The sequence below is a fragment of the Onychostruthus taczanowskii genome, unplaced genomic scaffold (assembly GCF_017590055.1).
Source record: "Onychostruthus taczanowskii isolate IOZ18803 unplaced genomic scaffold, ASM1759005v1 scaffold38, whole genome shotgun sequence".
Lineage (NCBI taxonomy): Eukaryota > Metazoa > Chordata > Aves > Passeriformes > Passeridae > Onychostruthus > Onychostruthus taczanowskii.
In genome coordinates, this window is record NW_024501237.1 from 5,802,827 (window position 1) to 5,816,937 (window position 14,111).

The following is a 14,111-nucleotide window of genomic DNA, read 5'->3' on the forward strand; positions in this document are numbered from 1 at the left end:
AGTTCCTTCTTGTTGATGCCTCGTAATCCCTGTATGAAGGTTCACAGACCATACTTGCCTTATATTATCACATATATCTGCTGATTTTTTCAGTACTAATAAACACCAAAATGGTGTTGAATGTACTAATTTACACTCCACGTTCCTGATAGATTCGCTTCTTGTTTGTTCTTATTTATGATATGCCATTGAATTATTTTCCTGATCTTAATACAAGAAGAATGTGGATGGAATGTGGATGGACACATTTTGTAGAAGTTAGATATGATTACTTATGAATGTAAAGACTCTGGGTACTGGGGCTACTCTTCTGCTTGCAGTGCACACCAGATTCAAGGTCTCAGACAAACTTTTCCCAAGCACTCTTTTTCCACACTGAAACGTTTTAAAACATGTGCTAAACTTTGAAAAGATGAGCAGCCTAGTAAAAACAAGCAAGGGAAAGAATTCCATGCTGGAAGTTAAATATATACTTGCATATTTTGCTGGGTTAGGAATGAAGTGCTAAACCAGTGAAAGAAGGAGTTCCAGCCAAATACATGAAATAGACTAATTTTCATTGTTATGCTGGAAAACTATGAGACACAGAACTAAAAGTCTTCTTCCAATTTCTGGCTGCTGAATGCTTAGATGAGCAAGTAAAAAAGCTGCTCCTTACAACAAGGAAAAATAAAGAGGTACAAGAGGCAAAAAAATAAACAGAAATATGCAAAGCAAAAGCAAGTGAGAGATTGACATATTCTGGATTACTATTACTGATGTCTAACAATTATCAGTTTTAGTCAAAGTATGAAAAAAGTTTCTTAGGTGACACTGACAACATTTAGGCACAAATCTATCACAAACTACTGTGGGGAGAGACTGCAAGTTCCAGGTGCTCCACAACAGAGAACTCTGAGACAGCCAAGCAAGGTAATCTCTCCTACTTGCACCCTCTCCTCATAAACCTGGCATGTAGGAGATTCTCTGACTTCAAAAGGGGATATGTTCTATGTGGACTTTTATGGGATCTGACTGCTCAATGTGCTAAGTAGTGGAATTACTGTTGCAAGGGCATTTTACAATTGCTTTGTGGAACACAGATACTATACTTTACAGATACTCTACTGAATTCTCAAAGAATATAGTTAGTCCATAAAGTCTTAGAGACTGAAGTTTGAACAAATTTATTGACCTAAAATAGAAGACACAGGAAAAAAAAAAAAAAAAAAAAAAAGGCACCCCAAAGCTGTGCAGGCTCTCCAAAATGCTGACTTGGACACACACTAGCACGAAACAAAAGTTTGAAAAGGCAGCTGAAGGAAAATACAATATTTTCTATCTAGGAGAGCCTCTAAGGACATGGCAAAGCCCACTGAAAACTGTTGTGTTCACATTTCAAAGGCACTGCACAGTACTATTGGAGATGATTTCTGAAAATGTCCCATCAGATGGCGATAGTACAGTACATGTATACACACAATACAGCACAGATACCTTCTGCTTACACTTGCAATAATTTTTTTTTTAAAAAACAGATGTTATCAAAAACTTTCTACATCCAAAAAAAAAAAAAAAAACATTTCAGAACTGCCAGGAGCTCAAAAGTAGTTTAAGAATTTCCTTTTTCATAGACCCAGCAAATTAATTATGTCTCCTCACAAGCAAAACCTACCTTTGCCACATACATGCGTACCCTTCAAAACTCAGTGAAATAAAGAACTGTTTTTTAAATGGTTGTGTCCATCACAGTATACCTTAGTGCACACGCATGCATACAAAAAAATTAGGTAGCATCAAGAACTCCACCCAAGTCAACTTACCCAGCTCTGAAACACATCCAGGCTACAACTGCTAACTTTCAGCACATTTAAAATGCTGTTTTAAGTCTAGCCTGATGATCTTATGTATCCAAATTCACACATTAACAAAGCTGCTTTTTCTTTTTTTTTAAACAAACCAAAACAATAACATCAAGACTCAGGAAATAAATCATCAAAAATCTCTTTTACAAAACGTACCACTTAAACAGAAAGGCTGGTTAAAAATCAAAAAGCAAGGAAATGTGGAAAGCATGTCTTTTTTTCTTACAAAACAAGACTGAGGTGCAGGTTCTATGTCATCAGAATCTCAGGACAAGAAGGCTGCAGCATGGGGAGCAGGCTGGCAGTAATCAATTCTACTTTAGACCAGACTGCATTTATCATTTTTCTCCAGAGCCTTTTTTGGTCAATTATGCACAAAGTCTGTCAGTTATCATCCATTTTTTCATTAATAGCTGTATTTTTCTAACTGTTTTTCCATCACAGTAGTTGCTCCTATGGCAACACAACCCTCCAACATTCATTCCTTGAGAGTGACCGCAGCATTGTCAGTGAGAGACAATTGAATGGGGCAGCCTACATCTGTCCCCTATTTTCCATTCAGAAAGCATCCAAGTAATTGGCCAGCCAGCTTGATTGCCAAGTATTTCAATATTAAAAATATTTGCATTCATGATCAGCCAAAAGCAATACACAGAATTTAAGACAAGGAACAGCAGGTGACATATGTTTAAATTTTGTTAGTACAGTTCTTAAATTCTTCCCCACTCCCTTCAGCTATAGAAATATAGATTATTACAGCATTCCAGATTTTATACTATTAGATCTTATGTATTGAGAGCATAATACCAGTTGCATTTGGTTGTTTCTGGAGAGATTTGGGACTTTTTTCGGTTGGTTGACAAAGTTTTTACTTGCTATGGATGTTAAATTTCTGTTTGCCTTCCTTCTTCCCCCAATAACTTTTGAATTAATTGTATAATTCCAACAAATATTTTTAATAGAAGGCTATACTGTCTCAAAAATAATAATTCTAAATCCAAGGGAGAACAAAATCCCTTGCAAGATTCCTTTAGGAAAAGAAAAAAAAAAAAGCTGTTTTCAACTACACTGAAAGAAACATTAGAAAATGCTCTGATACAGAGGGGAGAATTTTGATTCAATTTCATTCCCCATTAGACAACAAGGACAGGGGCAATAAAAAAAGCTACAGAAAAACAAACCTGGATGTACTTATGAATCCTTATATTTTGGGTAGCCTTGTTTGAATAAGGATTTGAGAAAGCAAAGGTAAGGAGAGGAAATTATACATGGATTCTGCTAGTTTAGTGAGATTGTCTTTAAACCAAACATTTTGGGACTTTCATTTACAAGTGTATAAAAATGTAAGCACAGAACATAGTTCTATAATTCTTCAGATGCCCAAGAAAACTGTGCTTGAGAATATTAAAATCAAGCATCTTCCAGAGTCTCTTCAACTGAAAATTGGAAAGAATAATTGCTGCAGCATGCTTAGGAGACTGATCCCTCAACCCCTGCCATGCCAAACCCATTATCACCCCAAAGGGGATAATAACTGTCACGCCTGGTCTCAAGCTCCAGTACGTTTGTTAGTGCCCTGACTGATACAGAAAACAAGATCCAGCATAAGAGATGCTTCACACTAAAGTGTGCTAATGAATCACAGCGACAGCAGAGGGTTTTAACCTTCACACAGCACAAGAGCTGCTTGCTAACTAGTCAACTACAGGAAATCAGGCTCTAGCAAAAGAGCCATTTGTACATGCAAGGAAATAAAACAAAGCTGAGCTTGTTTTAGTTCATAACAAATAGCTCCACCATCTTGTGCACAAGAAGGAAACATAATTAGTTCCAGGGTGCAAAAAAGGAATCCATCTGGGCACCTCAGAAGTCTCCAAAGGAGAGGGCTGGCCATGGCAGTGAACTAGAGCCCACCTAAAGGATGGTTCTGGTGAACAAATTCCCTCGCCAGTAAGTTCTGAGGTTCAGGCTCCAAAACAGTCTCTCCCTAAAGGGAGGATCCAAAGGTGAAAGGCAAGCACAAAGAATGGATTCCAGACTGACAGAAGTTCAGCAGGCTAAGGAAAACATTTCACAACCTATCCTTCTGCTGCACAGATGGCCCAGTACATGGAGGAGCCGTGGGTACAGGCACCTTTTTAACAAGGTTTCAAGAGCATTAATAGTGTTCCCAGACACTACAATAATAGAGAACAATACTTACTACTTTTTATTAAAACCAGATTAATGCTAAACATAGCAATGTATTGAAATTGATGTATCTTCTACTGCACAGAAAGAAGTTATTCTTCAACTCCTGCTCCTTTACCTTACATTCTGTAGCTTGCTGGATTTCTATGCTGGCTTTTTTCTTTTTACTATGCTTGTAACCTGGATTTCAGGCCTTCAGTTGTGTATTTCTGTTTTAGGCAGCTTTACAGTTCTGTATTTCCACACACCAGCCTCCTGTTCAGAGATTTTCTTTCAGTTCAAGACTCAAAACTTTCACTGGGCACAAACTAGTCAATTCTGCTCTACACATGAAGTGGGTGTGATCTACCTGGAAAGGCAGGGAGCAAATTTTCTGTGGAACACATTAGTTACTTGTGAACACGAAGAAATTCAGACCAACACATTCTGAATGCAGCACACACACTGCAGATCTTACGAGTCCCAGAGGCAAACTTTCTGCACATATTTCTGTCCAGGAAATCCTAGCCAAAACACGGCAAGCCTAAATCTAAAACTTCCAACCGCTGTGTGAGAGAGAGGTACATTCATACCTTTCACATAAAAGCGAAAAATACATTTGAAAGCAAGCAGAAGAGAGCTTGCTCCCCTTCTAGACTTCTTCCAGAAAGATTTTTCAGTCATCTTATTTGCCCAATAAAAAACAACAGTAGAACATACCTCAAGCTGGAATATTCTATAGCATCATTAGTCAAAAAAATCTAGTTATAAACACTGGTAATAAAACTCTGATTTTCCAAGATTACAGGGTGAGCAAATTCCCTCCACCAAGGCAGTAGCCAATAGCAATTCTGTGATTCCACAAATTCTAGGCAATTCTTCCAGCCCTTCATTTTATTTATTATAACTCTCATGTCATGGTGCCCTACAGACATCCTTCCCTATCCCATCCTTCCCTGGTGCTGAACCAGGTCTGTCCTTCCTACAACTACTTCGACATATTTTCTTGTGCACTTGTAGAAACAACTCAAAATTCAGCTTTTATTGTATAACTATGCAGCTAAAGTCTAAATCAGTATCATTCAGATATTTTCCTAAGTTTCAATTCAAAGACTTCAGCTTTTGGAGTTGATAAGAATACAATGCTAGGGCAAAAATATACAAAAAATAGCAAATAAAATAAAATACAAGGTCTGAGATGTTTTAGTCCAAGTTAGCATATCTGCAAGAAAAATAATGTGCAAATTGCATAAAGAGAAGAAGGAAAGAGTAGTTCTGCAATACAGTTCCTATCATTTGAGGGATAATAGTTTCATTTTAGTGAGTGCTGAAAAGCCACAAAGCACTGCAATTCAGCAGTAACTATAAAGGCTCCTATAAACAGCAATGGAGGAAAATGGAGGCAGATAAAAGGAGCCATTTTTAAGAAATTAATCCCCTCTCCTCTTCATTATAATTAATGTTATGCTCCCGCTTTAAAAAAAAAAAAAAAAAACCTAAAAGAAAACCCAACTCTGCTACACGTCAGAAATGAAATGAAGTAACAATTACACAGACATTTTCTGCTAACCAAAACCACACTTCCTAGTCTTCAAAGGATCATTTGTCCCTGAGACAACCACTCTGGCTCAGGCTAGACTCTAAGTTATTGATGTTGTTTATGGAGGTGGGGGAGTGATTCCATCTGTCTGTGATGGGCACTGCATGTTTTGAAGAGAAAATAGTCAATTCCAAACAGTTTACTGATAGAAAGCTTGACCTGGACAAGCTGAATAGCTACTGGGTGACTGCCATGCACAGCTCAGTCTCAGCAACTGATTTGTCCATGATAATCATCTTACACAGATGAACCTTACATTGCGGTTTACATGTGTGTGGGATCCCTATGTTATCTATGCTAATAAAACATTAATCAAGGGCCAAATTTATAGTAGGCATTTTGTAAGTAAGGTCAAGACAGGTCAGCCTCACATAATAGGAAACAACTATAGGCTAGATCTTAACACTGTAACTGAACACCCTTGTTACTTTACCTTGGCCCTTGGGATAAAGACTAGTAGCAAAATGTTTTTCCTGCCTCAGAATGGTGTTTCGCCTACCATAAACTGAAATGCAACCATTAAAATCCATTAAAATGGCCATTATTTTTATGTAGCTTGAGAACATCTACATCTTAAGAAAAAAAAAAATCAAATAGCCATTTCCCCATTCCTACAATGATAAAAAGATATTTATATAGCATATTAATTTATGTGATCAATTATTACAGTTTTAGCTAGATAGCTGTCCTAATTATGTAAAATTTATTTTCTGTTTGGATTCTCACTAGCTGAAGTTACTCATTAACTGAAGTTACATTTAAATAAATGGCATTTCTAAAAATGCACCTTAGCTAACCTGTTAAGACATCTTGGAAAAAATCTTTTAGGAAAAAAGTAAATACTGCTCTAACTTAGTCTGACTCAACAATCAATTCAATATTAATGAATAAAATATTGATGGTTCTGAACACTGAGTACAAGTCAAAGAGCATGGCCTCATCACCTGGTCTGTCATTTTCCATAAGTTCAAATAATATACATATAACTAATTGGTAATATTAAGAGGGTTTTTTTTCCTTAGAGGGCCTCTCCTCCTTTCTAGTTTAAGAGATAGATCTGAAATAAATGAGCAAACTGGAATCTAATTTTTGAGACAGAGGCTTATCTCCCAATTCCTAGCAGCAATGTCTTTCAAATATCAATTCCCTTTCTCAAGAGATGAGCTGAATACAAATTATAGTTTCAACATTAACCAGTACACAAGGACAGAAAGAAAGAAAATCCATGACACACAGATAAGCAAAGTACTTAATGAAACTAAAGAGCATTAAGACTCCGCAAAATCCCATATTCAGAATTCGAACTGAACCAAAGTGCTAAATAACATGAAACCATGCTTATGAAACGCAAAGAAAATTAAACAAAAAGGAAGAAGAAAAATTATTTTTAAAAAGTTTAAAGGCACAGAACTCCCTGAAGGCTAAGGCAGAGGTGCTACCAAATATTGTGACTTACCTTCCTTCATTGACAAGCTCAATAAAGGCCAGGCCAGCATTCTTCTGTATAGAGTTTTGCCACTCCTGGGTAAAGACAAAACAGAAGAGAAAACTAGCTGTGTAAAAACAAAACTTGGAAGAGGCATTTTCAGAGACAAAATCATACACTTTCTTTTCCACTTTAGCAACTTAGAGCACCATCAGCAAACACACAAAGCATTAATTGTGCGTGGATCGGGAAGCAATGAATGCCAGCATGAAGGAACAGGGCAGCATGATTTGATTTACTTAAGGTCATATTAAAGGGAGAAGAAAATCCAAAAACATCCCACAAAGGAGTCCATCATTTTCTTTTTTATGTCATGTAATAATCCTGAACTTGCTCTGGTTTATGGATGCTTTTTGCCTTTTTGAACCATGACAGTGCTAGAAACTGTTTCACATTAAGGCAAGGCTCATTCCTTAGACACAAATTTCTCTTGTAGCTTAAACCTTAGTAGGGATATTTCCTAATAACAACCCTCACTTCAGCATCACATAGTCATCTCTACTCATTTGAAAAAAAAATCTGTTAACAGTCCAGATATTGCACCATTAACACACTATGTTTTTAAATAATGTAACTTTTAACACACTGAAATAATGCTAATGGCAGGCGAACATGCACTTCACATTCCTTAAATCCAGCTGAACCTTGAATTAAGCAAAACTCTACACCTCTAAACATGTAGGTGGGTTTTGCCTGGCCCCCCTAAGGGATACAGGGTGAGCGACCAACTCAGATGACCTATCACTGGGGCTTGCTACCCTCATCTGAAAGACAAGAAGAAAACAAAATTACTTAACAAACACAAAGTAATTTTGTAAAATCTTAGATCACATAGGAACAAGTTAACCTAGTTAAAAATTAGAGCAGTAAATAAATGTGTACCTTATCTTTTGGGGAAAATGTAGAGGCAAATAGAACAGGACAAATACAGCTCTTATACTGATTATCTACATGAGTGCTTTTATCATTGTGGTTATTTAAAAAAAAAATCTCATCAGCTCCATGGCAGAGAAAAAGTTCAAAACAGGAAATACATCTTAAACAGATTTCAGATTTCTGTATGAAGGAGCTTTTTAATACACAGTGTCGGGGTGCACTTTTTGGTGTTAAGTGTTACAGAATTTCCTCTCAGTCAGTGAGACAAAAGGTTTGATCAGACACACAGTGAAACAACGTTGTTATTTACAACTTAAATCCTGCCCCTCTGCCCCACAGGAAAAAAAAAAAAAAAAAAAAAAAGGGATTTAGAAATTTCAAATGCAGGGGAGAAATTATAATTCTGATTTCTCAATCTGTTTTTCCAGGCCTAACACATGCTTATCATGTTTTTCATGCTCATCATGTTTAAGCTGCAACAATGTATTACAATTTTCAAGAAGTCAGAATTAAAAGCAGAATAATTGGAACATGTAATGTATTATCAAAAATTATAATCGTATTCAAGTGGAAAACAAAAAAAGCCTTTTCATTTCTAATATTCTAAGCAAAAGAACATATGCAAATAATCCTTCTAAGAGGTTTTAAATGTAGTATCAGGTTCTAAATATTTAGCTTTATATAATGATAACTGAAACTATTCTGTTAGCTAAAGTGTGAGAAAACTCAAGAAAAGAAAAATATTTTTTTCCATTTATGACACTGTCCATCTGCTGTTCTGCCTTCTAAAGAGCTCACAACAATACTTGAAAATTTAATTGGTGAAGATGGAGGCTGCCAAAAGTGAAAAGAAAGTGCCTTCATCATGATACTTTTCAGCATTTTTCTCTACATCAGACATCATCAAAGAAGGTGTTAGTCTAAACATTTTCATAAATCACAGCTGAACACACCCTAAAGCTTATTTTAATAGTTGAAAGAAAAGACTAATGGTCTTCATCTTTCATGATCCATTCAATATTTCCCCACAGTATATGCTCACTCTCAAACAATTACACTCAGTATACATATTGCATTATTATTATTGCATTATAGTTATCCATCTCCCAGAGGTATTAGGGAAAAAACACGTTAAAAGCTTCAAACTCAACCACTAATGCAGCTAAATAACTACAAAACACATTTCAGCATTTTTCTGAGGAAGGGCTGATCAACTGAGTCGATAATTTCATACCTGTTCTAAGCTGTAGGTAATTGACCATCATTTCCCGTGGCTGTAAATGTTTAGTGACCAAGAGACATCATCTACTTCTAATGCTTTTGGTCACTGAACACTCAACAGTGAAGCAAGGGGAAAACAAAGAGGCACTAGACACAATCACAAATAACTCCAGTTGAAAAATCATCATGACAAGGACACAAATAAGAAATCACATTTTATTCAAATACTTTGTCTGATAAGGAACAAACTGTTCCTAACTCGTTACTGTGTCACCTATTTCCTTAATAGAAACTATAAACAGCTCCGTAAGTACCCTAAGGAAGGACTAAAACCTTTCCTGAAATGGTGCTGCAAATCTCATCTGAATTATAATTTTGTATGGAATAACATACTACATTTCCTTTCTATACAGCACAACTCTGAATTGAGCAAAAACACATGCCAATCCTCTATAGCTTTAATTTTATATCATCAACAAGTTTCATTAGCACAGTCTTACTGAGTGCACAAGGGTCATTAAATGAAGACATTAAACAGTAGTGGTCTTAAACCCCTCCTTTCAGAAACTAATAATCTCCCTTGAGGTTGGTATCATGACCTGTTGTCCTATTTGAGTAATGCTGGGGTTATTTAATCTATTTTACAGTGGGGTTTTTAATTAACCTTAATTAATGATCAGTTGTATGACAGCACCAAATTCTCTAATAAAACTCATAAATTACTACATTTACTTTTTTCTAGGAAGTACCAAGACCAACAGCATGCATCAGACTATAACCAAAGACCAAAACATACAAAATACCACAAGCTGGATAAGACTATAACCAGCAACAAGATTAGTGTAGCAAACAGGCTTCAGTACTTGTACATCCCATTTTATGTCATTGTGCCTACATGTGTATGTGTAGCTATCTCAATCTTCAGATGCATTTAAAAATCTTTCACATTATTTCATCCTCATATTTACTTTCATAAAAAAAAAAGGTAATCTTCAATCACACAGCATGATCAGATAAGTGAAGTTCTTAAAAAATTTCTGCCTTGAATTTGATTTTTTCCATTTGTTATTGGATTCCTACCCATTTTGAGTATCCTTGTTCAGATCAAATATTTCAGGAACCTCTTATTTACCCAAAAAGCCTTTTTCTGCAAGCAACAGATAGCAGGAGCCAGCTTCAAAACAAAGAATGCAGGTGGTCCTTCACACAATGTGTAAAAAATCAATCATCAAAAGCATATCATGGTGATTAAAAGTTCAGTAGGATCAAGAGGAAACAGAACAAACCATATTAAAAAAAACCCCACCACATTAATATTGGCTAAATACACATAAACGGAATCAAATTCAGAAATAACCTGAACAAAAGTTGCTGGAGAGTGGAAGAGTATCGCACTTGTCCTATTTTATTCCTTCGGAGGACGTCTTTGTGTATATAGTTGGAGTTAGGACAAGAAGTAAAGTGGAGCCTTTATCTAGCCCAAAATAACCATTCCTAAACTGTAATCACTCAAACAAATACCAATAAGATTTTGTTGATACACATTTTTGTTGGTTTGCAATTTGAAATGCTTGCCTGTAGGCAGCAAATGGACATATCCCCCCTCAGCTGTACACCCTTGGTAAAGTAATTTGATCGTATTTTAAACAATTATGGCAGGGGTGTTGGACCTAGATGTTCTTTATGGTCATCTTCAACTCAAACCATTCTACAATTCTCTTAGTACCTCGAAACATATATTCTTTAAGGTATATACAAACGTTTCCAACACCAACCCATCAACTAGTCTGATGGCTAAGCAACTAACCATGGATCTTTAATAGAATATTTAAAACATTTCCAATAGATGAAAACTGATCTATATCCAACTGTAACAAAATGTTCTGCTGCTCTCTTTCAGATATATATATATATATATATATATACACACACACACATATACATGCTCCTTAAAAATACATTTTTCTCAGAAACTTAAAAAAAATCCTTCTACACAGTTTAACTTATTCTACAATTAAGGATTATCTCTAGCAGTGGAAACACACACTCATCAGCAGGCAAAAAAGAGAAAATTCTTCACTAATCCATCCTTCCCATAAAGCTGGTGGAGTTTTGATAATTTATTTTGGTTATGAAACAAAGGAGAAGGATGACTTTGGTACTGACAACTATGAATGGGGCACTAAGGAGCAGGGTGGGAAAATGTGCTAACATATGACTAAGAGACATATTATATCCTAGAGTAAAGGTCAAATCTGCATGAAAAACTTGTTCATCAAGAGATACACTAATCTTTAAGTGCCTAAAGTAAACTATCAAGAACTTTTCAGCAGTGTTTGCACTTGGTGTCAGCACTCTCTCAGCACCACATCCACTACAGGCTTGAATGAACTTAGCAATAAAGAACATATAGTGAAAAGTAGATTATATCTCAGCTGGGTTCTTCATAATTAAAAAAAGTTAGACTGCATGTTAAGCAGAATCTCTGAAAACATAAATTACTTTTAAAGGTTGAAGCATGCTTCAGTTAATTTTAATCTATGAAGCTTCATTGAAAAAAATTAGAAGCAACATGGACTTATAGGAAATCATATCTAGAAACCATGCAGCAATTTAATATCAAAATTAGCACAGGCCAACTAATTACAAAAGAGGAACATTTTGCAAAGATGTGACACTAATTAATATAAAAACAACATGAGAACATTTGAGATAGTTATCCAGTGTATATACAGACATACCTGTATGTTCAAATGAAATTTAAAAACCATGAACAAATAATGAAAGAACAATCAGAAACTGGCTGAGAAAAAAAATCATTTCAATAAATATTTTCATGGCCCTTTCTCTACAGAGCATCACCACTATTGCTGAATCCTGAAACAAAGTGAGGACTTGCAAAAATATTCACTACTATCCTAAAAATTCATAACCTGTTATCACTCAAAAAACATTATCGAACAGACTTGGATTTACTCAAATTTAAACAAAGGCTTCTCTATTAAATCTTTAACGCGTCATCTATGCAACAAGCCAAACTACCTCACTAATCAATACAGAGGGTTTGATTTCAATAAGGGTGATAAAAGTTACTCTAACCCTGGCCAGCTACAAGCTCTCAACAGATGATCATCATTAGGGCTCTATCGGGGTCCCGCGTAGTCAGGCTGTACAAATGTGTCCTATTAGTACATGGGCCGTCTGTTTGGCAACTCTGGCTCAAGACAAATGGCAGCTGCTGCCCTTCAAGGTCTGAAGTCAAGTCCTCCGGGAATCTGAAAGCCCAACTGGAAAAATCAAGGCCTGTTCATTAGAGACTGCTCCAGGGGAAACTTGCAAGGCTGCCATTAGAACTATATAAAAGAGCTAATTATTTTTATAAGACTTTTAAAACTATCAAGCACACCCAGTTATAATAAAAGATATTTACTGCTGGCATTCCATTAAAAAAGACATTGCTTTTTGTCAAAAAATCTGCTGGTGACAGTACACAACTGAAGTCCTTGTATTGAAAATTTTAATGAGTCTTCTAGGAGAAAGTTGTGTAAAAATTAACTAGATGAGAGAGCTTCTCAAGTGAAGGTATAACACCACACCCACTAATGTGAGAAAATATCCCAAACACACTGATATCAAACTAATGAACCATACATAAAGGTGGGCTGAGATTGTGCATGTGTGATTATCTACCCCTGAAAAATAGAAGGAATTCAAGAAACAAACATGTTCAGTGTTGCAAAGGTGACTTAAAAAAACAAACCAAATCCTTGTTTCAAATCTGTGCTGCTGAGGAACAGCCAAACTTGCTGCAGTACGTGTGTATTAATAAATCAGTCAGAATGGCACAGGGTATCAAACATTAAGACTAAGCAGAAAAATGAAAATTACCACTGTTTCAGTATTTTTACTCTGTTTTATCAAATACCAAAACAATAACGATAACTCCTTTCATAAAATATACTCTGGGGAAAAGCTGGTACATGGCCTTTTTTTTTATTCATAACCACAAAATTCTTTACTATTTTAACTATGAAACCAAATCAAAGTTTCTGATACTGAAATATTTTCCCAGCTGCACAGCATGACAACACTGTATTGAGTTCTAAGGTTATAACAGATCACCGCCACAGAGTATTCATTACAAATCTTTTAAAAGTGCTATATGAAATTCATTAGTGCTCCTTAATCAATTCTTGGATTAGCTTCCGATTGCCTAATTCAAAAAAGCAATTACAACCCTAGTCCCCATGTAAAAGGACGACAGAGAGAAGCTATGTGAAACCAGTTTAAAAGAATGAAAATGTAAAGAAAACAGATTAGGAATGATTTATATCAATGCCTAGTGCTGAAGTTAATTACAACTAACCCAATAAAATAGTGCCTTTATTATTGTACAGCAAGTAATAACCTTAGACGCAAAAACCAGAACTCTTTGCTGACTTTTGCATGCTCAATTCCACAGCACACTACATTAAGAATTAAAGAAGTAGTAAATAAGCCATACAGAAACAGCAGGTTTTTAACTAAAAGCAGAAGACTCCCCCGCTGTTTAACCATGTGGGTTATTCCATGTAAACAGAGCTTCCTATAAACTAGTATTATGTTGTTAGTGGTAAATGCCTAAAACTATAATGAGAGTTTAATTTCAATACTTAAAAGTTTGAGTTCAAGTCACAGTAAGCTTTTATAGATTCTGAGAATAAATTATACACACGTAGAGGTGGAGTTACATACTTAAGCACCAGATTCTTCAATAAAAATACCAAAGAAAAAACTGTCAGCTTGTCTGACAATGCCTTTTGTGCTATGAGATTACTCTCAAAGTGACAACTGTAGCCTTCTCTACAAAGGACACAAATCTATCCTAAAGAAATACATTGTTATGAAAGATATACTACATAAAATATTATAGCAT

At 35.6% G+C, this 14,111-nt stretch overlaps 1 protein-coding gene across 4 annotated transcripts in view; it reads right to left on the reverse strand.

Annotated features, from left to right (window-relative positions):
- LRBA (LPS responsive beige-like anchor protein) overlaps positions 1-14,111 on the reverse strand; it is a 369,042-nt gene that overhangs the window by 242,008 nt on the left and 112,923 nt on the right. For all 4 annotated transcript variants that reach the window (XM_041411918.1, XM_041411916.1, XM_041411917.1 and 1 more), the window contains exon 35: positions 7,070-7,134. In XM_041411918.1, coding sequence (XP_041267852.1) covers positions 7,070-7,134 — 65 coding nt within the window. The remainder of the gene's footprint in view (positions 1-7,069; positions 7,135-14,111) is intronic.